This window comes from Neofelis nebulosa, chromosome 8 (genome assembly GCF_028018385.1).
Source record: "Neofelis nebulosa isolate mNeoNeb1 chromosome 8, mNeoNeb1.pri, whole genome shotgun sequence".
Classification (NCBI taxonomy): Eukaryota; Metazoa; Chordata; class Mammalia; order Carnivora; family Felidae; genus Neofelis; species Neofelis nebulosa.
The window spans coordinates 132,565,237-132,582,329 of record NC_080789.1 but is presented as its reverse complement, the minus strand read 5'-3'; the positions used below and the strand labels follow the sequence as shown (position 1 = coordinate 132,582,329).

At 48.8% G+C, this 17,093-nt stretch overlaps 1 protein-coding gene across 14 annotated transcripts in view; it reads left to right on the top strand.

Moving 5' to 3' along the window:
* CELF2 (CUGBP Elav-like family member 2) overlaps positions 1-17,093 on the top strand; it is an 835,088-nt gene that overhangs the window by 789,046 nt on the left and 28,949 nt on the right. For all 14 annotated transcript variants that reach the window (XM_058682192.1, XM_058682201.1, XM_058682202.1 and 11 more), the window contains one exon: positions 917-1,051. In XM_058682192.1, the coding sequence (XP_058538175.1) occupies positions 917-1,051 (135 nt within the window). The remainder of the gene's footprint in view (positions 1-916; positions 1,052-17,093) is intronic.

Below are 17,093 nucleotides of genomic sequence, written 5' to 3'. Positions count from 1 at the left end.
ATCCCACCCTCACGTTCTTGTAAAGTTTCACTTCTCTCTGCTGTTCTTTTCTTAATTTTCAGTAGCCAGAGATTTGTCCTGGGTAAACATGATCCTTCTTTAAAAAATAGATGCCTTTAAAATGCAAATACAAGCACATTACAAATAAAACTATAACCACGATGCCATTTTTATTTACCCATTTTCTTTTTATTCATGAGATGTTATTTGAGTCCCTACTAGGGTCCCATTTAGACTTCACATTTAAAATAAGTCTGGAGAGAGGATGTCAGTGGCGATAACCACCATGAGGGTCCCTAACTCTCATCGGGTGTTTACACTGTGCTGAGTGGCTTGCATCCATCATCTCTTTAAATCTGCACACTGCCCTTGGAGGCAAGGCGCAGTTAGTGGTGCCGCTCACTTAGCAAGCAAGAAAGAGGGTAAGTCATTGGCCCAGGGTCACAGGGCTGGTACAGTGGCAGAGCCTGGAAGCCATCATAGCAGTTCAGGTTCAGAGCAGGAGCGAAGTACTGCTTCCTCTGGAATTCCTTCTTCTCCATGCAGCTGACGGGCTTCCCAGGAGCCCTTCCTCCAGCCACGGGGCCCCAGTCTCACGAGTTCTGTACTGCTGCCCTGTCGTGGTAGAAGGCTCCAGTGTGGCCAGTCTGCACAGAACCGTCCTGCTCTTTCCTCGAGCTCTCTGAAGCGCCAGGACAGGGTGGTTGGGACACGTCCTGGGTTAGGACAGGCAGCGCCTCACACGGCGGGCGGCTCCACTGGCAGGTGTGGTGACTCACGGGTCACCGGGGCAGCGGCACAGAGCGCGCCATCCCAGGGCCCGCTGCCCGGGGCCTCTGATCCTGTCACCCGCCCTCACGCTTGGAGCCGGGCCGCGCGGGCCTCTTGCTAAAGTGGCGTTTCTCTCCCTCCACAGGCATGAATGCTCTGCAGCTACAGAACCTGGCGACGCTGGCAGCCGCCGCGGCCGCGGCCCAGACCTCAGCCACCACCACCAATGCAAACCCTCTGTCCACCACGAGCAGCGCCCTGGGAGCCCTCACAAGTCCGGGTAAGGCGGCTGCTCTCCTTCCCGGGACGCGGTGGGGATGGCGCCCGGGGTGGGGCCGGATCCCTGGAGAGTTTCTTAAAGACACCAAGTTCGAACGCACGTGTGTTTGATTTTCCCACGAAGACAAAGAGGAGGGTTTTCCCAGAGAGAACCCACCGAGCCGGTGGGTCTCCGGCCTTCACCGTGCTTGGTGGCCGTGCTGTCGGTCACGCTGCTCAAGCTGGCACCCGGTGTGGGTGTGGGAGGAGCCTCCCTCGCTTCCTGGTGTTCGCTCTGCTTGTTAGCGGTTCGAGGGTCCTCTGTTGAATCTCAAAATCCCTAATGATTCCAGGGTTCTGTTTCACACCAGCTCCATGCTTCCCGCTGGCTCTTAAAACCCACGGTCCGGAGGGGACCGTCCTTGCCATCGCCTCCCGGTCGCGTCCCGGGCTCTGTAATTTCAAGTCTTTCTGCTCGGAAATGTTGTCGCCTTATTCAAAAGCAGATGCCGTTTTCCTTTTCATACGAGCCAGACATAACGCGGTTGCTTAGATACCAGCATTTGTGTCTTAAAAAAATGTTTTGCTGGCTTTTCTTCCCCTCTGAATTTTCGAGACCTTGCTGGATGAGCTCCCTTCCCCACCCCCGCCTCTGCAGATCCCATACCCTCTGCCGCCTGTGCCCCAAAGATGAGCTGCTTGGTGACCGAGCTTGCGTGTGCTCGTGCGGGGCTCTCTTTCGGGAAAACACAAGATGAAAACACGGCTTTCTTAAGGCTTTTGGGGGCAGGAAGCGGTGAGCCCGTGCGACAGCCAGAAGCCACGGCCCGTGGTTCGTTGCTGAAACGCTGGGTGTCTAATCTGTCTCCCCATGAGGACCGTCTGCAGGGAACCTCAGAGACACTTAGGCGAGGTTGGGGGCTGGGGGTGGAGAGGGCATCCTCAGGCACGGTGCTCTCCTAGCAGCACAGGGGTGCGTGGACTCCGTTTTCTAGAATGCCTTCAAACGTGTCCGTTACCCCATGGGGGCCTCATTTGGGGCAATAGATGGCATTTCCGAAAAATCAACTTGAGGCCCTTTTTTCCCCAACAAACTAAGTTATAAATCTAATGCAATACGTAAACCTGTTACTTATACAAATCCTTAAGTGACCCTTGTTAAGCAATAGACGTTTTGACAGAAACTCCCCCTGTAAAAATAATAGTGATTTTTCTTAAAAGCAAATTAAAAATTTGACCTCACCAGTTTACCTGTTTTATAAATCAGATTGAAAAGTAATTTCTTGGGATGCCTGGGTGGCTCAGTCGGTTGAGCGTCCGACTTCGGCTCAGGTCGTAATCTTGCAGTTCGTGAGTTCGAGCCCCGCGTCGGGCTCTGTGCTGACAGCTCGGACCCTGGAGCTTGCTTCGATTCTGTGTTTCCCTCTCTCTGCCCCTCCCCTACTCGTGCGCGCACGCTCTCTCTCAAAAATAAGTATTAAAAAAATTTTTTTAAGTATTTTCATAAATAAGAATGCTTTTCCTGTCCACGAGGACAATGAAGTGACTACGTTAAAACAGCGCAAAGTATTTGTCATACACACATTTTATTGTGTGTTTAGTTAGAAGCTCGTGTTTTTAACTATAACTTATTTGGAGAGAAAAAAACTAAGTCATTTACAACCTGTATGCTCCTTTATTTGCTTATATAAAAATAAAGATAGCTGTGTTTTTTAAAACACACTTTACCTTTATTTAGCAAAAGTATATTATTATAGTTTTCCCAACCTTGGCCTTCATCTTGTCTTCCTAGCAGAAACTAACCAAATCATTGGTAGTAAACTGGAGGAAAAACAAGAAAACTTTTCCTTAAATGGCAAGGAGCCACAAAGCCCGCAGCTTGGACCACCGGCCTTTCAGGGCTTTAACTTTGATATATTCAGTATTGTAATGACGTTAAAATTGTCCTGCCTTTCCAGAGATGAACAGACCATTATCATAAGTGGACATTTTGGTTAAGGGTATGTGGCCTATTATTTGCTTGTGAGGGTTCATTTGACTTTGTTGAACTATGTTCTCCCGTTGTGATATTTGGGCTGGAATGTGCCTTGGCCGCAGGGAATCGGAATTAATATTTGAACAAAAAGAAGACTGGTTAGTTTACGAAGTCAAGTGCAAGTGGGATGTAAGTTGGTCGGTGTAGACAACGGAGTTGATACCTAACAGCTGTCCGAGTGGCTGTCCGGTGTCAGGCACCGGCCCCGGGCGCGGCACAGACCTGCCCCTGCCCTCGTGTCCTCCACTTGGTCAGGGCGTCTGATAGCGAGCGAGTGCGCGTGCCCTGTAGGTGCCAGGCGGTGTTGTAAGGACGCACCAGAGTACGGTGGAGAGTGAAGGGCGTTGGGGGGAGGCCATGGGGGTATCCGGGGCAAGGGCATTCCGGTGAGGCAGGAGCAAGTGTGAAGGTAGGAGGGAGATGGCACCTGCTGGGCGGGGAGGGGTGGGGGATGGCCGTGTCCCCGGATCCACATGCAGTCCAGCCAGTAGGGTCGGAAACTCAAATAATGTAACCTGTTTCAAATGGGGGGTTACTCAGACAGCCGAGGAAGATGGCCTACATACTTAAGAAATTTTAAACATATTTGACCACTTTCAGGTTTTTCCTGAGCTCTTAGTGAAAGGGAAATTGTGTCCTGAGATCTGCTTTCCTTCTTCTCTCCAAAGCGGAGTGTCCTTACCTTTGCTCTCAAAGAAACATTCCGCCCTTCCATTAATTCTGCTGAGGTGCCAGACCACCGAACGTGGTTTTTCTCGTCTCTGTTGAGCAATGCTTTGCATAATAGCTGAAAGTATTTCATTAGAATCCTGAAGTGTAGCAGCCGAAATGATTTAAATCTACATTTCAATTATTTTTCTTAAGCGTAACTAAAAAAAAAATCTGACATTTAAGTGGAAGTAAATTATTTGTCTAATTTCCATCAGGGACTTTTTCAAAGTCACAGAAAATGTAGTTGGTAGAATTCACGACCCTCCACTCCATCAAAGCAATTTCCTGTGAAATAAAAGGGGTACACGGTAGTTCCCAAGGCCGATGCCATTATTTATCTTTTAAATAATAAAAAATAGGACTTACCATCGTTGTACCTCTAGCAAGACCAGTCCAACTGTGAAACGCATTGATGCCCCATCACTCAGCTCCCACACAGACCCTGGTTTTACCGTTTTTAAAGATGTCCCCTACACTTCCGACCAATCCATCTCGAAGGGAAAGGGACAATTCAATCCCCCAAACTATTAATTTTTTTAATAATTGTAAATTTATCATTTTAATTTTGCATACCCAGGCACGGTCTCCCTACAGCATTATTATAAATGATTTTAAACAGTCTGTGCTTTAAACATGAAAGATTAAGCTTTAATTTTTGTTAAAAAAATCCCCTTAGGCAATAAATAGGTTCCCTTTGTCTCATGGCCTTGAAATAAAAATTAAAATAGTTTAAATTGCCCATGGTTAGAATAAGTGTTTCATGCAATTATCAGATGGTAGTGAATAAAATTAGAAATTAAATCATGAAAGAATAAAAACCAGGTAAATGCATATTATGCCTTTCATGGGTTTCTCATGGGGTCTTTTGAAGCCTAATTTAATCGTGTTTCTTGTCTTTTATTTTGATATGATAATTTTTCCTTTGTTTACTTCATTCTCCTCTTTCATTAATTAATTCCTCGGTCGTTTCTTCTCCAAATTTTGAACTTGTTTTTGAGGAATGTGTCTCTGTGTTGGTATAAAGAAGACATTATCTCCAGGGTGTGCGGCAAGGTCTTAAAGAGAGATGATAATATTTGTCTTCTCCCCAACTCGTGGATTTGTTGGTTTGGGCTGGCAATTCTGAGAACTTGGGAGACAGCATTATAATTACCACACAGGCACGTGTCTTTGGCACTTTCTGTCTAAAACATAATACTGCGTTGGTGTGCCACATTAGTCCTCTGACCTTCTTCTGTTTTCTTTTTTTTTTAAGAGGTTTTCACATTCTCCAAATGCTTCTGTAAGTGCACTCAATCAGGTGCACACTTCAGGATAATAGATAATTTCTCTTGATAGGATAAGGCAGTTTAAAATGCTAAGGAGGATTTTTTTTCCCCCGTTTCCACCGTTGGCTTTTCAAATAGTTTTCCCCTTAAATTCTAGCAATATTTTATCCCCCACGTCTTCCAGACGTTACCCGCCTCCTTGAAGGCTGTGACAGACACAAAGTCCCCAGGACACGGTGGCACCTCCTTGTGGACTGTTTGAGGTTCACGGAGCCTGGAAGTCTTTCCGTGTGAGCCTCCCTTCCGGGGGTCATCACGTGGGAAGGACCCGTGAATGGTGACCTTCAGTGTCACACACCCCTGTCACCGGGGCAGCAGTGGAGAAAAGCCGAGTGGGAGACGAGGAGTTATCCTTGGGGTCACTCCAGAGGCTTTCGGGGTGATGAGAGGTGTCTGTCCCCGTGTGTGTACCTGCGCGTGTCCCTGGGGGACCCATGTCAGGTGAGGAGGTGCGATTCACAGGCCGATTTAGCCCACATTGGTGGTTTGGGCCCCACCCCTCCGCCCACCAAGCTGTCACACACAGGGGACAGGAGCACAGGTGGAATTAAGGCGATGGGGCCAGGAGAGGCCGTCTGCCGAGGCTGCCACCCTGATCCCACAACCCCAGGGGTCTGCCCGTCCGTGTCATCCACGTGTCCAGACCTCCCCCTGCCCTCCCTCATCCCACTCCCCTCTCCTCGGCCAGCCGCCTTGAACCAGCCTCTGGGTTCGTCGTGCGTCTCATCAGCCGCGCATCCAGGCCGTTCTGGAGCCTTCTCGGGAGCATCGTATGGTCCCGCTACCCCGGGTGAAGCCGCGATTTTGCCCGCTTCCTGCCGTCAGAACGGCCTTCAGCTTCACGCTCGCCCTCCGTCCATTTTGCACGCCATCGGCGACACAAAACAGCTCCGTCGGACACTTTCCGCGTGGTTCACGCACGGTCGAGAGGAAGGCAGATGGAGGCATTGGCGTGGCATTCGAGGCGCTCCCTGGTCTGCCTCCACGCTTCCCTGCCAGCACGACCCCCCCCTCACCGCCCCCCTGCAGCTGGATCAGGCAGGTCTTCATCCTCCCCAGACACGCTGTCGGCCTTTATTTCTGCGGCTTCTCTGCCTGAAGTGCCTTCTCCTGTTTCCTCCTGTGAAAATCTTCTGCCGCTAATTTATTGCAGTGTTGGTGCTTAGGGAGATTAACGTATAGGTATAAATTCAGTGTTCTTAATGCACATCATAAAAAATAGAGTTTATGCTACATAAGTTAAACTGCAGTAAAAAAAAAAAAAAAAAACATTTGCTAATAATTGATGCAAATTGCTTTAAATTCTCTAGTACTTCTAAGAACCAGGGCAAATACCCCCTCCACCATAAAGCCCCCTAGAAAGAATTAAGAGCCTCCACATTACATTTCTAGCATAAATACTTAACTAGCTCTAAACCTGGGTTAAAGGCAGACTCCTTTATAAGGAGCTCCCTTAGATGCACTTTGCCAGTGGAGACGGAGAGAAAAGTACAGCAGCCAAGAGGCTTCTAGAAATGCCGCCTACCCTTCTGGGCTACCCAAGTATATTCTTCATCCTTTTCTTAGAACGCTTCACCTATTTTCTCTGCGGGATAGTTGTTTAGACACATGCCCTGTTTCTCCCTGTCTCGAGGGCAAGTTCTTTCAGAGTAGGAAAAATTTATTTACCCATAATCCCCCTTGCTTTTGGAAAGTACATCACAGGCCCTCAAATGGTTTTCAGTTCAGCGGAGTCGCCAAGCAGCCAATAGCCAAGTGCTCTAAGACGGGGTCTCAAAGCCATCTGTTCAGCCCAGTGCAGTGCATACATCTCTAAGAAGGAACCTGGCTCTGCCCTGCTGACATATGATAGGGTCCACTCACCACCTCGGACCATGATCCAGTTCCTCAGTAATCCCAGAATAGCCACACCCTACAGGTGAATACGCAGGTCTGACAGCTTCCTGAAAAATGAATCATACTAATTATATTAGTACAGAATCACATAAAGTGGTTTTTATTGCAGTCATTACAAAGATTGGCTTTCAAAATGTTCTCCTGTCACGATATAGACGTGAGAGTCTCCTATCAAATACGGGCATTCATTTTTCAGAAGCGCCATCTACTCTAGTGTGGGCTTTTGAAAGATCATCCTCAGACAACTCCCGTGAATCATGCGTGCCTCACCAAGGCCACGTGCCCCCAGTGCGCCGGCGTTGGTTAGATACAGCAAGAACCCAGCCAACTGTCGAGGGTGTTTTTACTTACACTCTGTTCAACCTTGACTGCGTCTCTGACCTTCCTATTTTCCTCCATTCATCTTTTTTCACTGCTTATTACCAAAGAAAGTTCTCAAAACCGTCAGTGTTCCCCATCATTAGCTATACTTTTAAGTGTTTTTGTCGAGAAGGCTGTTAAAATTACCTGTTTATTTGTGGGGTTGAATCAGACAGGTTTATACCCTATTGCTACAGAAAGAGAACTGACAATGCCATTCTTTGCTCATTTCCTGCGAGTTTCAACATTTTATCTTTCTAGAAGGTTTCCGTGTGTTGACTTGCTGCTGACTTACAGGGCTCACTTTATTTTCATTGATGTTAATGGAGTTGAACATGATGTAAAAGCCCTGTAAATAAAATATCACCATAGTGACTGTAATTTCTGGATATATTTTTTCATTTGACAAATGTTTCCTGAGCATCTTCCATGTACCTGGGACTATTCTAGGCATTTGAAACACATCAGTGGACAAAGTAGAGAAAAATCCATGCCCTCATGTAGTTGATATTTCTAGCATTAGCTCTTTAAAAAACGTATTTTACTAAATTTCTGTTATCATCAAATGACTTGGTGAGCATTGAAATATAAGCTATAACTTCTACACCCTTTAAAATAACCCTTTCGTAACCAACTTTTTGGCTTATGTTATGTTAAAATTTTGTGAAAGACCAAAGTGGAAATGGGGGGGGGGGGGGGGGGAATCTTCTTTCTCTACTTTCTTCCCTTTCTGTAAGCCTTGCTGTTTCTCTGCACATTGAATGAAGCAAAACTCTAAGAATAGTATGCACTAGTCGGGGCGCCTGGGTGGCGCAGTCAGTTAAGCGTCCGACTTCAGCCAGGTCACGATCTCGTGGTCCGTGAGTTCGAGCCCCGCGTCAGGCTCTGGGCCGATGGCTCGGAGCCTGGAGCCTGTTTCCGATTCTGTGTCTCCCTCTCTCTCTGCCCCTCCCCCGTTCATGCTCTGTCTCTCTCTGTCCCAAAAATAAATTAAAAACGTTGAAAAAAAAAATTAAAAAAAAAAAAAAAGAATAGTATGCACTAGTTAGTAAATTTGATGATGAAAGTCTAATGATGAAAGTCAAAACAAGAAGAATGCACACACTTCTGTGAGTGGCTTCTCAACAGAAGCATTTCGTGAAGGGGCACCTGGGTGACTCCGTCAGTTAAGTGTCTGACTTTCGATTTTGGCTCAGGTCATGATCTCACGCTTGTGGGATCATTGGGCTCCTCTCTGAGCATGGAGCCTGCTTAAGATTCATTCTCTCTCTCAATAAATAAAAAAAAAAAAAAAAAAAGCATTTCATGAAAACCAAATTACTTCCAAAGTTCTTAGGCATTCAGAACATATTTGGGGCGGGGGGGGCTGGTAATTGGCCGTGGTCTGTCTTTTTGGTAAGTGGTTCTTTATTTGTTTGGCATTGATCATCCTACTCATAGGGTTTACAAACCAAAGACATGCAAATACCTCCCAGAGGAGTCTCACTGGCCCCTGCACGTGCTGGGTGTTTCAATGCAGAATTCACCTTAAGTTTTACTTGGCATCAGGAAAATGGATGTCTTTTGGGCTACATAGTCCAAACCGCAGCTCATTCCCTAAGTCATCCATTGTCCTGAGCTGCCAGAGGGTTCTCCACTCCTGGCATCAGAACGACTCTGCATAGTATATGGGCAGCCCACGCAGACGAGCTGCTCTTGACGTGGAGCAGAGCCACAGTCTCTGAACGGTCCTGAGCTCATTTAAAGCTTCGTAAAGCTGCCGGGCTGAGGGGCTAGAGCTATTTTTGGATCACCTCTCTTCTCCTCGGAGCCTGCACTCAGGTCTATGTGGCCGATTCTACCTGTGCCCCGAGTACGGTTTGTCCTGCTGTCCTGGGGGCTGTCACTCACCACTCAGTGCTTTGTTCTTGCCTTGCTTTGGGTACGCTTCTTAATACGTTTAGATACCGGCTGTCATTCTTTGCACGTTTGCTTTTAGCGGCTCTGGAGTTGGAGCTGTGCCAAGCGTTAGTGATTCGTTGTAAACAGTGCTCTATACGGTCTATGTTGTGTCAGACCCACATCGGATCCCGTTGTGGCGCACGTATGAGCTCACAGGTGTGTTTTCTGTACAACACACTCAGTGTACTTCTGTTCCCACTGAATCATCGATGTTGCTGTCTGATAGAGCCATGTTATCACTGCTAGCACTGGGGGAAAGCCCATATTAATCACATAATGATATATTAAGGAGGAAAAGCAACCAACTTTTGCTAACAAATGTTGCTAGACACAGCTTCCCAGAGGTTTATGACCAAAGGTCCGTGTTTTAAGACCTGAAAGCCACAAAGTCTGAGCACTGAGTTCACGTGTGGTTTAATCCCACGAACTGCTTAAACCAGATGCAGTGGCCACATTCAAGAAACAAACAGAATGCACCAACCCGGTCAACCTAGTTGAAGGGCGGAAAGTCAGAGAGATTGTGTCTTGAGGAAACGGGGGAAATTTTGAATAGAACAGCTGACATTTAAGCCCAAATTTTAAGACTAGGTAGGGTTTTGAGACATAGAAATGGAATGGGAGATGTAACAAATGTGTCAAATGTGCAAAAAATAAAAAGGATTTGGTGAGCAAATGGAAATTCATCTCCTTTTCACAGCCATGAGATGTATGGAAAATAATGACCAGAGAGGGTCCTGAAAGGTGTGGTTAGGGACCCAGAACTTCCTCGTGCAGGCAGTGAGGAACATCTGAGGACTTTGAGAACAAGAGAGTCCACCATGGGACTGGAGCGCTGACTGGATGTGAGGATAGAAGGAAGGAGTTGAAGGTGACAGAAGCACATTTCCTCTGGGGGACAGCTGGCCCAGTGTTTTCACTGGTGTAGAGGGGAGGCAGGAGAAGGGAAAGTTTGTAGTAGACGAAGATTGGATTTTGTGCTGCACACATGAACAGGCCTTTTGTGTACATATATCCGCCGTGCACACGGTTGGCCATCTGACCGTGGAGTTCGTCACGGAACTAGAAGAGTGGGTTGCAAACTGGCGGCGGAAGTGAGGTGGACTGATGTCAGCTTGGGGTGGGTGATGCCTTTAAGTTAGAACCACCAAACAGAGAGAGAAGGAGACCGGGCGCAGTGCGCTGGCTGATGGCTGTATTTGTGGGGCAGACAGGAGGAACCACGTGGTGGTAGCGTGGTACCCAGGAACCACGCAGGAAGGTGACAAGGAGAGCAGAGAAGGGGCCTTTGAATTCAGCACTTAGGCAGCCCCACCTCCCACCCCCTGCATGGCCAGGTCACTGGCGGAGTAAACGTCCCAGTTGTAGAGGCAATGAGAGAGGAGGAATGTGGGACTGGAGGCGAGAATTGTATCTTTATAAGTGACATTTTCATGAAATTGAGTGGTTTTTGTTTTTAAAAAGTCTACAGAAATAGCAAGGTCAGGAGAGAGATGAAGACGGGGAAACTTAAAAGTACTTCTAAGCTAAAGAGAAGGAGCCAGAAGGAGAGAGAACAGGAAGAGGCCAATGAGAGAGGAGATTGATGGACTGAGTGGGAAGGCGGTCAGAGGAAGGGAACCAAACCCTCCTTTATGCCCGTCTGTGGCACTGGAGCAGCGTGTGAGGGTCTGTGACGAGCTGGGAGGGGGACCCTGCCACCGAGCTCCTGGACGGCGCGCCCTGCCCTGCTGTCCCACAGCATGGTATGTGTGTGACTGTGTGCCTGACGGGGCATAAACCCATAATAAATGCTGGCAACGGGCTGTATAGTCTTGAAAGAGGGAAGGCCTTCTTTGCCTCTGAGACGCGAGCACACAGAGGCCAAGACTGGGGAGGACGCGAGGAATTTAAGACACAGAGGTATTTACATCACGTGTAGGCTAAGGATTTAAATATCTAGCGCTACAAACAGAAAAGTTCATACTCGGGGCAGAAGTTTAAAAAGGAGGTACACTGAAGAATGTACCAGGGGAGTTACAGTTTCGTTTCCTTTCTAGAATATGTGGACATCTTGACCAAGAATTGGAAGACTGATTTGGAGCAAGCCATTTAATTTAATCTTTATCTAGTTTTCTCAGTTGGGAAATGGAGTTGTTCACTTTACTGAAATATTGAGGTTAATACATACATAGAAAGCACGCTGTTGCTTTTATTTGAAGACAACGTTAAATTATCTTATGAGAAAGATGATTTCATTATTTTGGAATGATCCTAAATTCCCCTGTTGACAACAGGAAACTAGGTTAAAACTAGAATAAGATCAGTGATATTTTTCTCTGAACCTTTTACCTTTGGAAATGAGTATCTCCCCCACCCTTGCTAAAAAATACCAGCATATAAATGCAGAAGTAGACCCACTCCTTCCTTCTTTCTGCTTTGGGGCTCAGCTGAACAAATTGTCAGTGACTTTCCCACGTACTTCGAGTGTGACTCCAGGTTATGGAACCAACACACCCTTCTTACCAAAGACGACGTGGCACTGTTGGATTCAAGAGTGCCCGCTAGGGGCGCCTGGGTGGCGCAGTCGGTTGAGCGTCCGACTTCAGCCAGGTCACGATCTCGCGGTCCGTGAGTTCGAGCCCCGCGTCGGGCTCTGGGCTGATGGCTCGGAGCCTGGAGCCTGTTTCCGATTCTGCGTCTCCCTCTCTCTCTGCCCCTCCCCCGTTCATGCTCTGTCTCTCTCTGTCCCAAAAATAAATTAAAAACGTTGAAAAAAAAAATTAAAAAAAAAAAAAAAAAAGTGCCCGCTAACCGTGACAGGGCAAGACTTCTGGGTAGTGGCCACCATGGAGGGTCACGCACTGAGGCCCTTGGAGAGCTGGGGGTTATGACTGAGTCTGTGCTCGTGGTGGGCCATTCGCAGAGGCAGCCGCCGTGCCAAGGTGCACGCTCAGACCGTGCCTGCGGCCCACAGCTCTTCGTCTAGAACCCTGCTAGCTGAGCACTTGACCCTCGGCAACCGTGCCATCTTATCCAAAGGAAAACACTAGAAAGGAGCGTTCGATCCCTCTGGGCAAACTGCCCCCTTTCCAGGAGATCTGAAGACCAGACTCAGCCAGGTTTTCGGCGACCTGCCAACGACACACAGCTGGTTACCACGGAGGTGACCTCTCCCCAGGGTGCAGAGCCTGGTCAGATCGTCAAGTTTTACTGTTACAAGGAGTCTTCAGGATAATCTGTCCAGGTGCCTCACGCATGATCCACACGGAAGCCCGCAGGGTTAGTTAATGATTTGCTGAGGAAACACAGGCGATCAGCAGCAGGTGTGCCGACGATCCTGCCACACCGCGAAACATGCAAAAGCGGGAACTCTGGGAGAACTGGAATTGTGTTTCTGGATTTTTCCACTTACATGTTCTCACTCTTGTGAGGAAATCCACACTTGTTTTTTTCAATCTGTGTTGATGACCATCTGTAAAAACAAACATCTGGAGCCATCCAAGTACTTGTATTTTCGTAAATCGTTAGCAGAATATCGTCGGAAGGGAAGACAGGTTGTTTTCTCTCTGCTCCATTCTTATTAGATCCATATTTACTGAGTTTACATGAACGGACTTTTTCAAACTCGCAGCCCCAAATTACACCTTCATTCTTCAGTGTCTGTCTTCTTGGGACCAGGGAGGACACTACAAACAAGGCAAGGCAAGGAGGTACCCAAGTTTGCTGACAACTAATGAAGCCAGTTTCTTCCTTAGAAATGTCAGCTAATGAGGGGCACCTGGGTGGCTTCGTCGGTTAAGCATCCAGCTCTTGATTTTGGCTCAGGTCACGATCTCACGGTTTGTGGGATCGAGCCCCACATCGGGCTCTGCACTGACAGTGTGGAGTCTGCTTGAGATTCTCTCTCTCCCTCTCTCCGCCCCTCCCCATGCTGGCACACACATTTTTTTTCTATGGGTGCCTCTCCAAATAAAGTGAAGAAATGTCAACTAGCGAGGACTCCCAACAAGCATTTGCAAAAAAGAATTAAAATGAAGGAAACCATTTCTGCTTCCATTTCTGCACCACTTTCTCACCTTCCAGCATGTACTTTCCTAGAATAATGCCTCAAAAGCCAGTCAGGGTCCAGATGAGGGGCTTGCTTCACCCAGCCCTCTAGACTGAGAGTTCTTCCTGCGCATCTTCCGGAGAACCAGGAGAACCAGGGTGGCCTGTCTGGCCCGGTGTCGCCCGAAGCCGCACCTGTCCTTCTGAGGTGAAGCGATGTGCTGGGAGAAGAAAATGGGACGGAGGATATGGCTATCACAGACCATCAGGTAGTGACATCGGACCACCTCAGACCCTTTTAACACCATTTTCTGATAGCAGCAGCCTCCCCCTACCCTGTCATTCCTCCCCACCCCCACATCTTGAAAGTTAAGGGAGGAGACGTAACTGTGAAATAATTGGTCCCCTGGGAGAAGAGTCACTCCGTGTCTCACTAATGCCCTGGGGTTGTGATTAGCTAATAAGGCTAGTGCTTGTGTCATTGCCTAATTCTGCCTCCTCACAGTCTTCCCTGCGCCAGCCAGAGACCGCGGCCGAGCTCCTTTGAGGCAGGGTGGCATCCTCAGTAGGTTCGTGCAGTGTAGACGGTTTGCTGTTTCCTAAGCCGCAAAGCCACTGTGCTTTCACCGCCCGATGGCTCCGAGCAGATGTTCAGTGAGCGCACCGCAGGCAGTCTCCCCGTCTTCGGTGGTGGTTTGTTGTAGCTCGGGGACAAACCTCGTGCTGTCCAGGGGAGGAGGGGGTGCTTAACACGAGGAAGCGGGTGCCTTTGGTTCCTAGAGAGCACGGTGGGTCGTTCCTCCTGCCCCTGCAAAGACCAGGAGGCGGGGCGGCCTTTGGGGAGGGAGAATGTTGCCGGCGGGGAGTGAGGCGCATGAGAGACTCCTAGGCCCCCCCCCCCCCCGATGGCCGTCTGTCTGCTTCCCTTGCTGGGCCTGGAATCTGTGGAAGGACTGAGAGGTGGCAGCGTTCCCCCTGAGCAGTCACTTCACTCAGACCGCACCTCTGGATCTTTGTCCTGCCTTCCGTGCGGAAGGGGAAGGAGCCGCCGTTTACCCGTGTGTCTCTGATCCCGCGGCAGGCGAAGGTGGGTATCGAGGCCGGTCGTGGAGCCGGGCCCGTGCCTGCCCCCCGCCACAGAGGCGCCACTCCCCACGGGAGTGCCAGCTGGGACAGTGAGCGTGGGCGTCTGCTACCCTCTGTGTAAGAGTTCTGTCCCAGGACCAAAGGGTGTCTCTTGTCTTGGTGACAAGGCAGCAAGTGGCTTTGTCCATTCTGTTATTTTTTTTTTTCAGCTTTTATTTATTTTTGAGAAACAGCACAAGTGGGGGAAGGGAAGAGAGAGAGACAGACAGACAGAATCTGAAGCAGGCTCCAGGCTCTGAAAAGTCAGCACAGAGCCCGAAGTGGGGCTTGAACCTGCAAACCGTGAGATCATGACCTGAGCCAAAGTTAGACACCTAATGGACTGAGCCATCCAGGCGCCCCCATCCATTCTATTTTTTAAAATAGCCACACTCTTCGTGGCCTGTGAGCAGAAAGGGACAGTCTGAGGAGAGTCTTTTTTTTTTTTAGCAGCTCGGCTGTGTCCTCAGGGGCCCTCATAAGGTGCAATGGGATCCCCTTGACCCGGCTCCTGAAGGCCTTCGATTGGCCTCATCCTAAGAGAAACTAGATACGGCATTCAATGTACCTGCCTCAGCCTTCAGTATTATTTTCATTTATTCATCCGCTCAGCAAATATTTGGTGCCTGTTACGTCTTAGTTACTCCTGTAGGTTCTAGGAAATGAGGCAGAACTTCTCATTAATAAGCTTATCTGCTGGGGGGATTTTTTTTTTTCCTCGGGAAGATAGAACCATAACTCAGGAAACATTTTACTCCTGGTTTCCTGCCCAACCCCCCCCCCCCCCGGCATCTGTTCCCCTTTTTATCTCAAACCAAACCTCCCCTCCCCTCCCCTATAACCTTTACCTTCTTAGGCCCCAGACTCCCCACACACACAGCCGGACAGGGTGAGGTGCCACTGTGCTTGGAGGCCTCTCAGCCCGGTGGTTCCCACACTTCACTGAGCGAGAGGCACGCCAGGAGGGCAAGTCCTGGGCCCTGCAGCCACGGATGTTGGTTCAGAGGGTCCGAGGTAACCTCCAGGCGAATGAGATGCCCGAGCGCCTAGACTCTAATTTTTAAAAAGTGACTTTGCTCCATCTAATGTGTGTATGGATACCACACCCTCACAGGGTAATGTGGTCCCTGCCTCCAGCAGACAGAAGAGCCCTCACCACGTGGCCCGCAGAGCAGGTCAGCGAGTTTTCACCCCCAAAGTCTGGCTTGTCTCTCCTTACATCCTTTCCTCTGTGACTGGGTCATTTAGGATTCAAGATGGCTGTGCTGGGTGGGGCGGCTCTTCTAGCAAAGAAGGTAGAAGCTGTTGGTGTCTGCAGCTTGGCTGGGCTCCTGTCGGTGTAGATCCCTGCGGTCTCTAAATAGACCCTGGGTTCTCACATTCTTCAGTTACACCGTGAGCAGTGAAAATTGGAACCTTCACAAAGTGCTGCCTTTAAACCAGTAGAATTCTGCCTTCTCTGAGTCCTGGTTTTCCCTGCCAGGAGAGGCGGCCAGCCTGCGTTTGGTACTCGTAGAGACAGTAAGAACTTTTCAGGAGTTGGAGTGTTGGACCTCCAAAGCCATCAGGCATATGTCAGGGTCTGCAGAAACCCCCTGAAACGTGACCACCTGACGGCCTTTGCTTTCATAGTTCCACGGACAGGGAGGACATGCTTCTGAGGCCACTTCCAGTCCACAACCGGCCCTTCATACTGTGCCTGCCCCCTGACGGCTTTGACCCATTGACCCATCACTTTGGTCTCCTGAGCTACAGAGTGTCTTTCTGACGACAGCACCTGACCCTGGCCCTTCCCTTGGTTGTCTCCTCTCTGGGCTAAATTTGACCTTTTCATCAACGGTTTCTCTCACCGGCGTGACTGGCAGGCCTGGTCACCCTCTTCCTGGCTCTCAGAACGATACACATAGACCGAGATTCCTGACGGCCAGACCAGTGGTACAGGCCGTGGGATTGTCGGTCATCTGTGTACTTCCTTCCATCTCTCCTACCGGGAAATACTGAATCTGCATGAATCTGAGGACAGGATGACCAGATTCTCATCCTTCGGATAGACATCGTCAGCAATGTTTATCAGTCACCTACTGTGTGTCAGGCATCATTGCCACCTCATTTGTTTGATTATCATGTCAGTTCTCAGGGTGGGTCACATTATTCCCATTTTAAGCATCATTCGGAGCCTCAGCTAAATTGAGGGATTGCCCAAGGTCTTACAGGGGGAAGGGACAGGGCCTGAAAATTAAGGGTGAATATGAGTAACCACAAGTTCATTGCTTCTGTAGATCTCAACAGCAGCCAAGATAGACACAAGATGCAAAACAGGAATTTAAGCTTATACGCGCATAGTGTTAACATTCTGGAGCCAGAGCTAGGTGAAGTCCTGGCTCTACAACCTACAGCTGTGTGGGACCTTCCACCAGTTACTTAGCCGCATAGGCTACCTGTAAACAAAAGAGCTGATGCACAGAAAGTACTTAGAACAAAGGCCGGCCCCCGGGTAAATGCTAGCGACCGCCATGATTAAGCTGTATCCCTGGTGAAGCTGAGTTGGAAAATGTATTCGTTTTCCATTGCTGCTGTGACAAATTACCACACACGTAGTAGCTTGAAACAACACACACGTGTATTATCTTCCGACTCTGTAG